Raw genomic sequence first — 12,888 nt, forward strand, 5'->3', positions numbered from 1 at the left:
GTATATTATTTTTAGATGAATGAATTTAATGCCTTCTTAGACTTTTTAAGGATCCGCGGGAACCCTGAAATAACGGCTGTTGACTCTGAGCCATTGTACTATAACTTTGGCATGTAAGCATATATTAGCACTAGTAAAAAATACAAAACCATTCAAGGTGATGTAGCATAATTTTATCTTGTAGGAGTGAGTAACAGGTGGACAAATACACTACATAGACAACAGTTTCAACAACATCTTCAGTTAACAAGCTGTTTCAGACTGCAGGGCACATACAAACCTGTTAACAATATAAATGCATGAAATTTCATGATGCAGAAACTTTGATATGAGGAAACCTCTTCTTTAATTTGGCCAGCCTTTTTTTCTCCAAGCTTCCTTTCCTATACTTTTCCCGTATGTGCTTCTCTATGCGCAGCCTATGGGGGGAAAAAAGTGACACTGTTTAAATGACAATCCCTAATGGATAAACTCCATATAAAATGCATGATATTGTATTTGTTCAATATCTTACCTTATATATGGTGCGACAAATGAGGGTGTGTAGAACGTCTTGCGCTTGTATCTTTTATTCATGTACCAAGGAATAGCATACTCTTTGTAGCGGTACCTGGGGGGAAAAGAAACGCTTCTTCATTATGGACGCCAACACTGACTTGCCACAATCCCATATTTAACCACCTAATACAGGTCAAATATGCGCTTTGTCCATGGAAGAGCAGTTCTGTCTAGGTCGAGAATAAATTTGAACTGTGCAAGTTACAATTTATAAACCATAACCCATGAATGCCATGACTTATATATCTGAATCCTATCTGTGTAACCAAGTCTAGTCAAAATTTATGCCCTGTGAATTAATGAGATGCGCACATCTCATGATCCACTGAGATCTTCACATTGACCTGGCTCCCAAATTCTCAGGGTAAAATTATTGAGTTAAAAGGTTAATTAACAGTGTGGCATTTCTATTTACGTATGTGTAATATGATGTATGCCGAGTCTCTCACCAGTAGACGTTCCCAAATATGTTCCTCCTCCAGTCTCCTGGCCGGCCTTTCTCCTGACCTGTCTGCAGCAGACGAAGTGCATTCTCTCTCTCTTTTACCACCGTCTCCAGTCTGGTGATCGACCGCTCAACCTGGGTGGACATAAGGCAGATTTACCTAAGCAAGGGTACAGACTTTACCACCACCAACACCCACACATGTACCTGCATCAATATTATCATCTGTATACATACTGGAAATGTCCATTTAGCATGACACCAACCTTCTTTAGCCTCTCCGGACTTGGCATCTGTACCCTTTGCCTTCTCGATTCCTGCTCAAGTGTGAGCAGCATGTTCTTCTCTTTCAGCAGCACATACCTGAGACAGGATGAAAGGAATTAAACACAGCTGATAAACGTTTCCATTCAGAAGCAGCAGAATCAGTGTCATCTCTGCTCACCAGAGTTTGTGTAAGTCCTCACTGCTCTTTGTTCTCAGTTGTTTGGCAGTCCATGGTGCACCTAGAACATTGTGGTGAACCCCAAAGATTATTAATATCTGCCATTGAGCATGGGGCACAAAAAATAAGAACAACAACAATATAACTGTGACATATTGATAAAGACCCAACTAAATATCTGAATGATTGTCAGTTTAGATGCAGATCAACATGCAGGTAGAATTTTACCAATAATTTTTTTTTTTTTTTTTTTTAATTATGTTTAAACTATGAACACACTGTGCAAGCAATGGTGCTTTAAAAATCCTTTATTATTCCCATGTTTTACCTGACTTCACTTTTTCCTCCCCCCAGTTCTCAGGGAGGTCAAAGAACTCCTCCAGTCCTCTTCTGCTGAAGGTTGTGTGCAGAGCTCGATGCTGACCTGCAAAGCTGATAGGACTGCTCCAAGATGAAGCCAGGAGTGGAGATTTTTCCCTTGAGGATGCAAAAAAATAAATAAAATAAGACAAAATGCACACACTGAGTCTTACAGAACAATCAGACGGGGATAAAACTATAACTTTTGCAAACTGAGCCAAAATTTGAAGTGTTGCAACAGCATACAGTTTAAAAGGATATCCAAGTAATTAAGTTTAAATTATGCATTTGAAGTTCCCAAAAAGTACTTGTAGAAGCTTGTGATGCTTTCTTACCAGCCATCCCAGTGCTTCAGAAAATAATTGACATTTTTATTTCAAGTTTTCCTTTCAGAAGTATTTAAAATAAATAAACTGCCTGTGACGATTTCCTGTTCTCATCATTATCAAATGAAAACTCAAAATATTGAAATAATAAAGGCATAATAATTTATATCATTGTAAACATGATATTTTAAACCTGAGCTTTTGCGGTCTCCAATAAAATGTCAGTGGACGAATACTACAAATGCCACGGAAGGCAACAGTAATCTGCTTCCAGATGCTCTGACTTCCACTATAATTTAGAGAAAACGTTGCTTTATTTGTGAAAAAAATGTGAAAATTAATTTACTGTGCACAATCAGCGCCATGGTTACTCAACCTGTCTTTGAGGACCAGCTAATTCCTGCATGTTGAGTTTTGAGCTTGAATGTGTCGGTTGTATCTATAATAATATTTTGTTTTAGCACTACAACATATTCTTACCTGAAAAGATTATTCTGGCATTTGGTCAAACTAACAGCACAGCGTTGAGCGTTTATCCCAGAAGATATCCTAAAGACGTTTTGAAACTGCTTGCAAAGAGTCAAAACGCGTCCTGTGGATGAGGACGCCGCCATCTTTAACTTAGTACTTCCCACATTACCCAGCATGCAATTTTCTCTTATTTTATTTTATTTTTTAACCAATATTTCTTAACAAATACGTGTTTGTGATTTAATATATGTTACAATCTAATTAGAGCAGCAAAATATTAATGAGATTAAAATTCATTACAAAAAAAGAAACCACTATGCCCTTATTAATAATGGCGGCTTGAGCTTCATTCTCTGTTAGACCAATCACAGTTGGTCTTGTTGGGCTGTCGTCCCGCAGTAGCGATGGTGGGAATGAGTGTTCTCAGGTCTGTTGCTGCCTTTGCAGCCAGACTGAGTCCTCTTAAGTCTGGAAATACTGCGGCAAATTTACTCACTCGGACAATCCCGCGTACAGATAAAGGTAAGAGACTGACTTGCCGTGTAACGAGTGAGAAGTTTGACCGTTGCGGTGGCCGTCGTTTCTTATGACCTTGCGCCGGGACTTGTTAGCTAGCTAACATGAGCTAGCAGGTAACGTTTGTCCTGCTGTCAACAAACAGGGAACAAATGACTACGTTTTTGTGTTGTTGTGTTTGGTTATTGGCACTTTATTTGGTTTTCTGCGTTTGAATACTCGCACAATGAGTTTACATTGCAAACATATAGAAAGTACCAAATACTTTATTGTAGTTTTGAATGAATAACTTCCCTTGTAAAGGCCTGATTATTTTAGGAATACATAGATCTAATTCATATATCTAACTATCTCGGTGAGATGCACATTCAGTATTTCACATGCTGTAAATTTGGGTAAATTGTACTAACCCAACTATATCTGTGACAGTTATCATAGTTTAGATAGATTTTTTTTCCATTGTGCCCATCATTGATTTATTAATACCAAGAGATGAGCATCAGTTAATATAATGCACTGATTATCTTTCAAGTATTTAAGTATAATAGCCATATAAGTTAATCATCAACAATAATACATACAGGCTTCACCTTGTTTTGCAGTGGCTGTCCGTTGGGGTCATGGAAAGAGACTGTTTGTCATCAAACCTACTGAGTTCTACGACAAAAGATTTCAGAGCTTGCTGGTGAGTACAGTAACATCATCTCTTGCATTGAGCTCATGTAGATGTCTAAAGGAGCTACCCAATGTCTGTATCCAGTATGATGAATAGACCCGTAGTGTGTATTCAAGGGAAGTTGCTCAAGAGGAGAAAACTAAAATCCTTAAATATTTTTTGTTCCCTCCTTGCTTTTTTATTATTTTAAAACTTTTGCAACTTCCCTTTTAAATCTGTGATGAAGAATGCAACATAATGGAATAAAGGCTAGGAGAAATGTCAGCCCATTGAGCCTGAGAGTAAAAAATGTTCAATGCATTGTGGTTAGACTGACAATCTTGGATGGGACTTGTGAAAAACAACAATAGAATTGTCTGTATTTTATTTTGTCTTCTCTTTATTTCCTCAGAAATATTACATCCTGCTGACTGGTATTCCTGTGGCGATCTTGGTCACAAGTGTGAACCTCTTCATTGGTGAGTGTGCATGTGTCAAAGATGTGATGTAATGAATACATAGAAATAAGTTGCCCAATATTAAACTTGAGTGTTACTGTATTGTGAAGGTGAGGCTGAGCTCGTTGAAATTCCTGAGGGCTATGAGCCTGAGCACTGGGAGTACTACAAGGTTTGTAACTTCTCTCACTTGTTTTTTTAGATGGGTGTAGCATCTCTGCTTTGAAGCCTGGTTCATGGAAAGACAGGTTCAGACATGGATTATATATAGAAGTCATTATTATGACATGAACATACCATAACAACATAATGAATGATGCCTGGATTACAGTAATAATTGATGCACCTCACTGTTTCAAGTCAAAATGTATGCTGTAAAAATCTCTATTGGCTATAAAGCCAGTGAAATTCTAGACTTTTTAGATGCATACCAGTATACGGATTATGATGCTTATCCCAGTTTTGGTCATTTTCAGAGTAGCATGTTTACATGGACCACAGATACACTTAATAGTCAACATCCTCATATACATAAAAAATATAAGCATCCCAGTTGTCGGTTACGGTTCACCGTTTGCTTAGGAAACTGTGATGCTTACATCTCTATCCAGTAATAAATTAATGCAAGACAAACCTAGGATATTTACTAGCTAACATTAGTTGAGAAGCTTACCTGGATTTAATGTGCCATCAATCTTGTGCATCCATCTGTCCATTACCGGTTACAGGTTTACAGGGAGGAACCTATGTCAGCTGACATTGGTTTAACACAGAAACACTCTCACATGCACACCTAGGAGTAATTTAAAATCGCCAACTAACCTAACAAGCATGTCTTTGGACTCAGAGAAAATCCCTGCAGGGAGAACATGCCTCCTGGCACATCCAAATACACGGCCGTCTTGCTGTGAGGCGACAGTGCCAACTACTGCAACACCATGGCATGTGACCAAGCATGTCGTCCAAAATTTTGTAAATTTGAAAGTAGCTCATTCAGAGTCATGTTTTTGCTTTTTATGTTACTCCGCATAGTAAAGTTTCTACAGCTTTTCTCTTTAACCCGACTTGGGGAAACCAGTGTCTGACAGTTGCGACTAGGTCAGCATTTTAATGTATTCCATTCCATCTAGATTATATTTATATTCAGATTATATTTGATTACTTCATTGCTGAAAGACAAAACTCCCTTTCTTCCTCTTCACTTCCTCACTTCAGAAGTGAGACACTTTTGAGTCAATGTTTGTTTCGATTACATTATTTGCCTGAAGCTATACAGGTAGTCAGCAGTTGTCAGAAGCCGTGTTGACATGTATACCTGCAACACTGTCCGGGTTCCTTTCAGAGTACTCAGAGAACTAATATAATCAGGAAGCGATGTACATACACAAAAAAATACTGCTTGAAAACTTTAAACTTGACATTAGTGTTTGGTGGTAGAATGTTGCCACTCAAAAACTACTCTTAGAGTTGGGGCCTGATGTCACAAATATGACTAATGTTTAGAAATAAGTAATGACTGATTATTAACAATAAGATGCCTTAAACTAACTCGATACTTAAATTCTGTCCTGTCATTGAAGCACCCTATCACCAGGTGGATTGCAAGGAATCTCTATGATTCCCCAGTGAAGGATTATGAGAAGATGATGGCTGCAATCCAGATTGAAAAGGAAAAGGGAGACTTGAGGTGAGTGTAGCTAGATGTTTTTCATGCACCCTCTGTTTGTCTGTAGTTACCTGAACACAAGGCAACATACAGTGGGGGAAATAAGTATTTGATCCCCTGCTGAATTTGTAAGTTTGCCCACTTCCATAGAAATGATCAGACTCTGGTTTTTATGGTTGTTTACTGGTTATGGGTATAGACAGAATATCAATCGAAAATGCATAAAAAACACACAATCTAAAAGTTATAAATTGTTATGTATTTTATTAAGGGAAATAAGTATTTTATCCCCAAGCACAACACAAGTCAGTACTTTGTAGAGAAACCTTTGTTGGCAAGCACAGCGATGAGACGTTTCTTGTAGTTGGTCACCAGGTTTGCACACAGCGCAGGAGGGATTTTGGCCCATTCATCTTTACAGACAGTCTCTAAATCCTTCAAGTTTCTTGGCTGCCTCTTGGAAACTCGGAGCTTCAGCTCCCTCCACAGGTTTTCGATCGGGTTAAGGTCTGGAGACTGACTAGGCCACTCCATGACCTTAATATGCTTCTTCTTGAGCCACTCCTTTGTTGTCCTGGCAGTATGTTTTGGGTCATTGTCATGTTGGAAAACCCACCCACGAGGCATCTTCAGTGTTCTTGCTGAGGAAAGAAGGTTTTTGTCCAAGATGTTACAGTACATGGCTGCATTCATTGGCCCCATAATGCGGTGAAGTTGCCCTGTACCCTTTGCTGAAAAACAGCCCCAAAACATGATGTTTCCACCTCCATGCTTAACCGTGGGTATGGTGTTCTTTGGGTCATACTCACGTTTTTTCATCCTCCAAACACGGCGGGTCGAGTTAATGCCAAATAGCTCAACTTTGGTTTCGTCAGACCACAGCACTTTCTCCCAAGCCTTCTCTGAGTCATTTAGATGTTCACTGGCAAACTTAAGGCGGGCCTGTACATGTGCCTTCTTGAGCAGGGGGACCTTGCGGGCACTGCAAGAGTTCAATCCATAACGGCGCAGTGTGTTGCCAACTGTTTTCTTGGTGACGGAGGTCCCAACTGCTTCCAGATCATTAACAAGCTCCTGCCGTGTTGTTTTAGGCTGCTTCCTCACCTTTCTCATCATCATCCTCACTCCATGAGGCGAGATTTTGCGGGGAGCTCCAGACCGAGGACAGTTGATGGTCCTTTTATGGGTCTTCCACTTGCGAATAATGGCACCAATAGTTGTCACCTTCTCACCAAGCCTTTTGCTGATGGTTTTGTAACCTATACCAGCCTTGGGCAGGTCTACAATCTTGTCCCTGACATCTTTTGACAGCTCTTTGGTCTTGCCCATGGTGCTGTAGAAGTTGGAATGTAAGAAACTGATTCTTAGAGCAGGTGTGCTTTATATACATGACGAGTTAAGATCAGGAGTATTGGTAATTAGTTGACTGAGCACAGCTGTGTGCCACATGCGCACCAGCCAATCTGTAGGAGCCTGAATTCTAAGTGAATTGTTGGGGATCAAATACTTATTTCCCTTAATAAAATACATAACAATTTATAACTTTTAGATTGTGTGTTTTTTATGCATTTTCGATTGATATTCTGTCTATACCCATAACCAGTAAACAACCATAAAAACCAGAGTCTGATCATTTCTATGGAAGTGGGCAAACTTACAAATTCAGCAGGGGATCAAATACTTATTCCCCCCACTGTACATGTAACCATAGGCACGAGTGGCATATGTTGTTCATTAGCCAGAATTTTTTTTTACAGTATTCCTGGATTCACAACTCACTCGTTGGCTTTTAATTCCCCTTGTCTTCAACAGGCTGACAGAGCTGGAGGTGCGTCGACAGATGAGGCTGAAGGGAGACGGCCCCTGGTACCAGGTGCCAACCCTTAACAAGGAGCTAATTGACAATAGCCCTAAGGCAACACCTGACGACTAAGATGTGTCTGTCATCAGTACATCGTGCCGATCGATCTCGCTGTTTGTACATTTTTTCCCTTCACGCGTAAATAAAATATCTATATGTAGTGCTTTTCTGTGTCGTTACTGGGTTTATGTAGCTTTTACAGAAATAAATCTGGAGCTGGGACAAAGGAGAAGGGAAAAGCAGAAGCGGGCAATTGAAATAGTATGTCAAAAATATACGAAGCTGCTGGAAGATATCTGTCAGACGGAAGCCTGGAACGCATGAACACCACCAAATGAGTGGAGCGAAGGAGAGTTTCCTCCTTTGCTCATTACTGTTGTTTGACCATGACATCACCATGAAGGATTCAACTGTGCATGGACAAGGAAGTGGATACCTGACAGTAACTTAACATTAACAGTGTCAGCCATCTGCCCATTCTGCCAGATGTCCCTTCACATCTTGAGCGTTTTTGGATGGAAATGGAATGTGTTCAGCTGAATGAGCTCAGTTGTTAAATAAACCCTCCTCAGCATCTGTCTCAGTCTAGAGCAGAGGTTTTAAAAGCACCCCAACAAAGGGTCAAATCTGGCCTGCAGCATGAATTTGCAATTTTGTGGAAAGAATAAAAATAACTTCTAACCCTAATTTGTCCACTGTTTAAGTTAGAGAAGCGGAGAGAACACAACTCTGAGACCCAGGGCGAAACTGCAGACAGAAATGTGGCAAATCGCACTGATCTTTGGAAAGAAATCCATTTTTTTTTTTTTTTTTTTGGATAGGATTGTTTATTAAATGTAAACATTCTCCTAATTTATTTACTCTTTGCAAATGGAGCTTTACAAATGGAAAAAATTGGGACTTGTCGTTAATTATAGATTACTTATAGGTTATCACGGTATGCTATTGCGTTACTGTCTGCCCCACTTGAGATCAAATTGGGCCGTATGTGGCCCCCAAACTAAAATGAGTTTGACACCCCTAGTCTACGGCCTGATGCCCTCCCAGTCCTGTTCTGAAACTGTGTGACTCACAGAAGATGACAGGAGGTGCACACAAGGAATGGATTCAAACCAAAGAAGAATTATATTATAAAGGAAGAGCATCACAGCAACAATTAAATTCACCAAATCTAAAAAATTATATTCATTAAGAAAGTTGTTTTAACGAACATTTAAAATGACACAACCTGACCAGAGGGTGGTGCTATAAGCTATGATAGCTATCATTTTATTGAGCTATAGTTGCAGCTAAAGCTTTAAAGTTCTTAGCCAAAAACTGCTGACTCACAAGCAAACTTAATCCACCAGATCACCACTGGATCAAATCTAACTGAGAACTCTGCTCTTCTTTTTTACTGTTCTTCCGATATGAGATTAATCACCTCCATCTTTTATCCACATTACTTTCATTTGTTTTGTCTGACCCCTTTTTATCGAGCCACCTGGTGAGAACATTGAAGAGAAAAATGAAGGATGCACAATCATTTGTTTCTTTGTAGAAAGCCTGTCAACATATTATACGTAATTAAATCCGATTATCTGAGGAAACTGTTGTTTTGTTATAGGCATTCATCATGACATACCAAGCATGCAGGTCTTTGTGCTAAGTGGGAGGCGTCGTGCATTTTGGTTTTGCAAACATTATCACATCAGTAGAAAACATATTTTAGAAGAGTTGTAGACTTCGACTGAAGGTGCAGAATTTGATGAGACTGATGTCAGTGAAAACTATAACATTTGTTATTTATGAGGGGGACACTGCCTCCTACTGCGCCCTCGTGGAGTCGACACAAATGATCGAGAGGAATAGGACTGAAGAGCAGGCTTCCCTCTAATTTACACAGTGTTTACAGCTTTTATAGCAAAAGCAAAAAAAGGTGAATAAACGTAAATGATCTTGCGACGTGAATGCTGGATCCTGCAATCAGCAACCCCCTTCACAACCCCGCATTCACTGAATCCTGGAGTGGAAAACAAGCTGTAGTAAATGCGGGTGGCTTTATGAATCATCCTCGGAGGTGGGAGGGGCCCTTCTGGTAAAACATCCCCGGGAGCAGCCGAGCGGCGTCACCACAGTCAACAGTAGCTGTGTAATTTCTGCGCAGGTCCAAGCTTCTCCTTCCTCTTATTTTCCTTTGCAAGACAAGAAACAAAACAAAGACTAACACTTAGCCCCTGTGCCCAGTAGCCAGCCTCCACCCCTCTCTGTCATTTTATTTTTATGTTTTTCAGCGTCACATCCCACCCCCGGCCGGAGGAATGTAGAGACGGAGGGCTTTAAAAATAGCATCCTCTGCTCTGACAGAGCTGCTCCGGAGGCTCCGCCGCACTGTGGTGCGAGAAGCAGGAATGCGAAGATGGCTGCAGACCTAGGAGAGCTGCTGGTCCCCTACATGCCCACCATCAGAGTCCCCAGAACAGGAGACAGAGTGTTCAAGAGCGAGTGTGCCTTTTCTTTCGACTCTCCCGTAAGTGTGCCCGTCTCCCCTCCCTCCACACACACACACACACACATACACGCATCGAGGCGCGGGCGTGTTGTTTTGGGTATGAAATGTGCGTCTCCGTCTGCTCTGGCACGGCTTCACAACACACGTGAATCTGCTGTGATGCGTCCGCGTGTCTCCGTGGCCACCTTCCCCGTGAGGAAATAAATAATGAAATGGTGTTTACATCTCAGGAGAGAGGGATGGAGGGGTTTTCCCTTTGTACACTGAGCCTAGCTCAGGCCACGGCCTCAGCAGCACACCTGCGTGAGGTTCTGTAATCCACAACCTGTCTACAAATGTCTTTAACTCAAATATATAAAATGCTCTCACCGGTGTTTGTATCGCGATAGTTTTAATCTAAGTGGTGTTATTTAGTTTTAATAGTGTATATAAAGAGGCCAGTTCACTAATATTCAAAAGAGTTCATTAGAACGGTAGTAGTATGGAAATACTCTTATCTTTTCAAGTGACTCTGTAGTGGCTGCAGTGTACGTTTTTACAGTGTTATTTTTTATTGAAAGACATTTGTTGTTCAATAATTTAATTTATTCTGTCTTTTTTGTGATCAAGACTCCAGGGAGAGCTCCAAACACGTAATATTTGCCTTTGTTTAAACTTTTTAATCTCAGGTGTGCTCTCCCTGTTAAGACATTTGACCAGTCTGAACTATATTTTTGCCCTCAGAGATTTCTTACAAAGAAAACCACTTTCTTGGCCCTGGCCGCTTTTTCTTTTCTTTTCTTTCTTTCTTTCTTTCTTTCTTTCTTTTTTTTTAAAGGTGACTCAGCTGTCTGGAGTTCATCATGTTGGCCTGAGGACTGGTTTATTTTTATCCTTGCACTGTTGAGGCTCATATGTCACTCTGGGCCACTTAAAGGTTTATCACGGGGTGGGTTATGAGGCCGACCCTGATCACACATTTAGGTTAGTTTTGAAGGGGTGTTTTCCAAGTGTTTTGTCTCTGACTGTCCACGTGCGAAGTGGAGGAGGGTGTCTAATATCTATAAACACCTGGAGGAAGGACAAAATAAGTCCACTTTTTAAAGCATCTGAACTGAACAGATCGTGTGATTGTGAGAAAATCTTATAACATGCTGTTTTAGATACTGTAAATAAGGCATGGAGGGACCTATGTGGCTTCAAGAACAGCAGAGCAGCCCAAACGCAAGGAGATGACATTGTCTCTGATATTAATTTCTCGTGTAACTGCCTGTAACGGGATGCTCTCAGGTTAAAATGGAAACATCTGTATAAATACAACTCTATCATTTTGCGTGCAAGATAATATCAGAATCATCCTATTTTTGCCCACGTGAGAGGTGACTTTGACTTTGCAGTTTTCAGTAATAACCTGGGTCTTTAGCAGCATGCACCCTTGATAGAAGTGAGAGAGCTGCAATGGATTTGTTTGTCAAGATTTAGAAATGACTGCTTGAGGAGGAAAGCCTTTTTGTCCTTGCAGACTCATTAGCACATATCATTTACTTACATACACACTGTGCCTGTAGTGTGGTCTGAAAACAGTGTGAAACACAACATATGTTGAGTTTGAAATGTAACTTTTGAGTTGTATCTCTTATGCAATGACACATTCTCATCACCAGAATGATAATTCTTGTCCTATTCCTTCCTGACACCTTTACACTTTGTTATTAAATATAAATGTATGTATAATGTATGTGTACAGCACTCTGGCCAACTGTGTTGTTTTTAGCGTGCTTTATAAATAAAGATTGATTGATTGAAAACATTTGAATAATGAAATGAATACTTAGCAGCTATAAACATTAAAAAAAATCCAGCTGATGAATTTCTAACATTAGACAAAACTGAAGAGGACATTGTGAAACACTTAACATGCTGGGATAAACTTTCGAGTTTTTTTTTTTTTTTTAAGTGTGATTGTTCTTCTCTTGCTGCTGCTTACTGTTTGTTTTGGTTTGTAGGAGTCTGAGGGCGGCCTGTATGTGTGTATGAACACATTCCTGGGCTTCGGTCGAGAACATGTGGAGAGACATTACCGCAAAACGGGACAGAGTGTTTACATGCACCTCAAACGCCACGTCAAAGAGGTTAGTTATCCACCTGCCCTGCACATATTGTCTATCTATCTATCTATCTATCTATCTATCTATCTATCTATCTATGGAACATAGCAGTTATGATTGATGATTAAAATGATTAAAATTAATTTCTAAGTATATTTAGTCTGCAGGTCAGCTGAACATGCAGATACAACAAAGAAAAAGACGTTTGAATAATAACAAACCCAAAACAGAATGAGTATAATCTGTGGTTTTAAGTACAGATAATCTGTGATTACCACATGGAATGGAGTAAAAGGAACATTATACACTACCAACCCTGATCTAGGAAATATTTTCAAAAAGTCAGAGAGCTATTGATTGAGCTCTGTAACAGATTTGTGCTTGATTTTGCTTTGGTCTACATTAAAATGTAAAGTGATATTTTTTTATTCTTTGCTCATCCCTCAATGTGGAAATGAATCCCACGTGGAGCCAAGCTGTCCTCTGTTCTTTGAGAAGTTTATAGTCAACAACAAAGGCCTGAGCTGCTGCTGTGTTTCTTCACTGGTT

The 12,888-nt window shown here is 40.0% G+C and overlaps 3 protein-coding genes across 5 annotated transcripts in view; 2 read left to right on the forward strand and 1 right to left on the reverse strand.

Annotated features, from left to right (window-relative positions):
• Positions 1-151: 151 nt before the first annotated feature.
• Positions 152-2,761, reverse strand: mrpl47 (mitochondrial ribosomal protein L47). The gene is made up of 7 exons (XM_047586445.1): positions 2,615-2,761; positions 1,777-1,925; positions 1,449-1,509; positions 1,270-1,366; positions 1,008-1,138; positions 515-610; positions 152-419 (listed from the first exon to the last, which is right to left on the reverse strand). Exons 1-7 carry the CDS (start codon positions 2,746-2,748, stop codon positions 308-310), a joined length of 780 nt encoding a protein of 259 aa, XP_047442401.1. The 5' UTR covers positions 2,749-2,761; the 3' UTR covers positions 152-307.
• A 199-nt stretch (positions 2,762-2,960) lies between these two features.
• On the forward strand, positions 2,961-7,921 carry ndufb5 (NADH:ubiquinone oxidoreductase subunit B5). Its single transcript, XM_047586173.1, has 6 exons — positions 2,961-3,127; positions 3,724-3,806; positions 4,189-4,255; positions 4,345-4,406; positions 5,815-5,921; positions 7,713-7,921. Exons 1-6 carry the CDS (start codon positions 3,010-3,012, stop codon positions 7,831-7,833), a joined length of 558 nt encoding a protein of 185 aa, XP_047442129.1. The 5' UTR covers positions 2,961-3,009; the 3' UTR covers positions 7,834-7,921.
• Positions 7,922-9,876: 1,955 nt separating this feature from the next.
• Positions 9,877-12,888, forward strand: part of usp13 (ubiquitin specific peptidase 13) — a 28,460-nt gene continuing 25,448 nt past the window's right edge. For all 3 annotated transcript variants that reach the window (XM_047587054.1, XM_047587055.1, XM_047587056.1), the window contains exons 1-2: positions 9,877-10,270; positions 12,238-12,363. In XM_047587054.1, coding sequence (XP_047443010.1) covers positions 10,160-10,270; positions 12,238-12,363 — 237 coding nt within the window. In that variant the 5' untranslated portion in view covers positions 9,877-10,159. The remainder of the gene's footprint in view (positions 10,271-12,237; positions 12,364-12,888) is intronic.

This window comes from Mugil cephalus, chromosome 6, assembly GCF_022458985.1.
Source record: "Mugil cephalus isolate CIBA_MC_2020 chromosome 6, CIBA_Mcephalus_1.1, whole genome shotgun sequence".
Classification (NCBI taxonomy): Eukaryota; Metazoa; Chordata; class Actinopteri; order Mugiliformes; family Mugilidae; genus Mugil; species Mugil cephalus.

Coding starts and splice junctions, on each gene's coding strand:
- mrpl47 (XM_047586445.1), bottom strand. CDS start 2,748: ATGGCGGCGTCCTCATCCACAGGACGCGTTTTGACTCTTTGCAAGCAG. Junction 1,510..1,776: donor GGAGGAAAAAGTGAAGTCAG/GTAAAACATGGG, acceptor ACAATGTTCTAG/GTGCACCATGGACTGCCAAA. Junction 611..1,007: donor ATATTTGGGAACGTCTACTG/GTGAGAGACTCG, acceptor TTTTCCCCCCAG/GTACCGCTACAAAGAGTATG.
- ndufb5 (XM_047586173.1), top strand. CDS start 3,010: ATGGTGGGAATGAGTGTTCTCAGGTCTGTTGCTGCCTTTGCAGCCAGA. Junction 3,128..3,723: donor AATCCCGCGTACAGATAAAG/GTAAGAGACTGA, acceptor CTTGTTTTGCAG/TGGCTGTCCGTTGGGGTCAT. Junction 4,256..4,344: donor AAGTGTGAACCTCTTCATTG/GTGAGTGTGCAT, acceptor TGTATTGTGAAG/GTGAGGCTGAGCTCGTTGAA.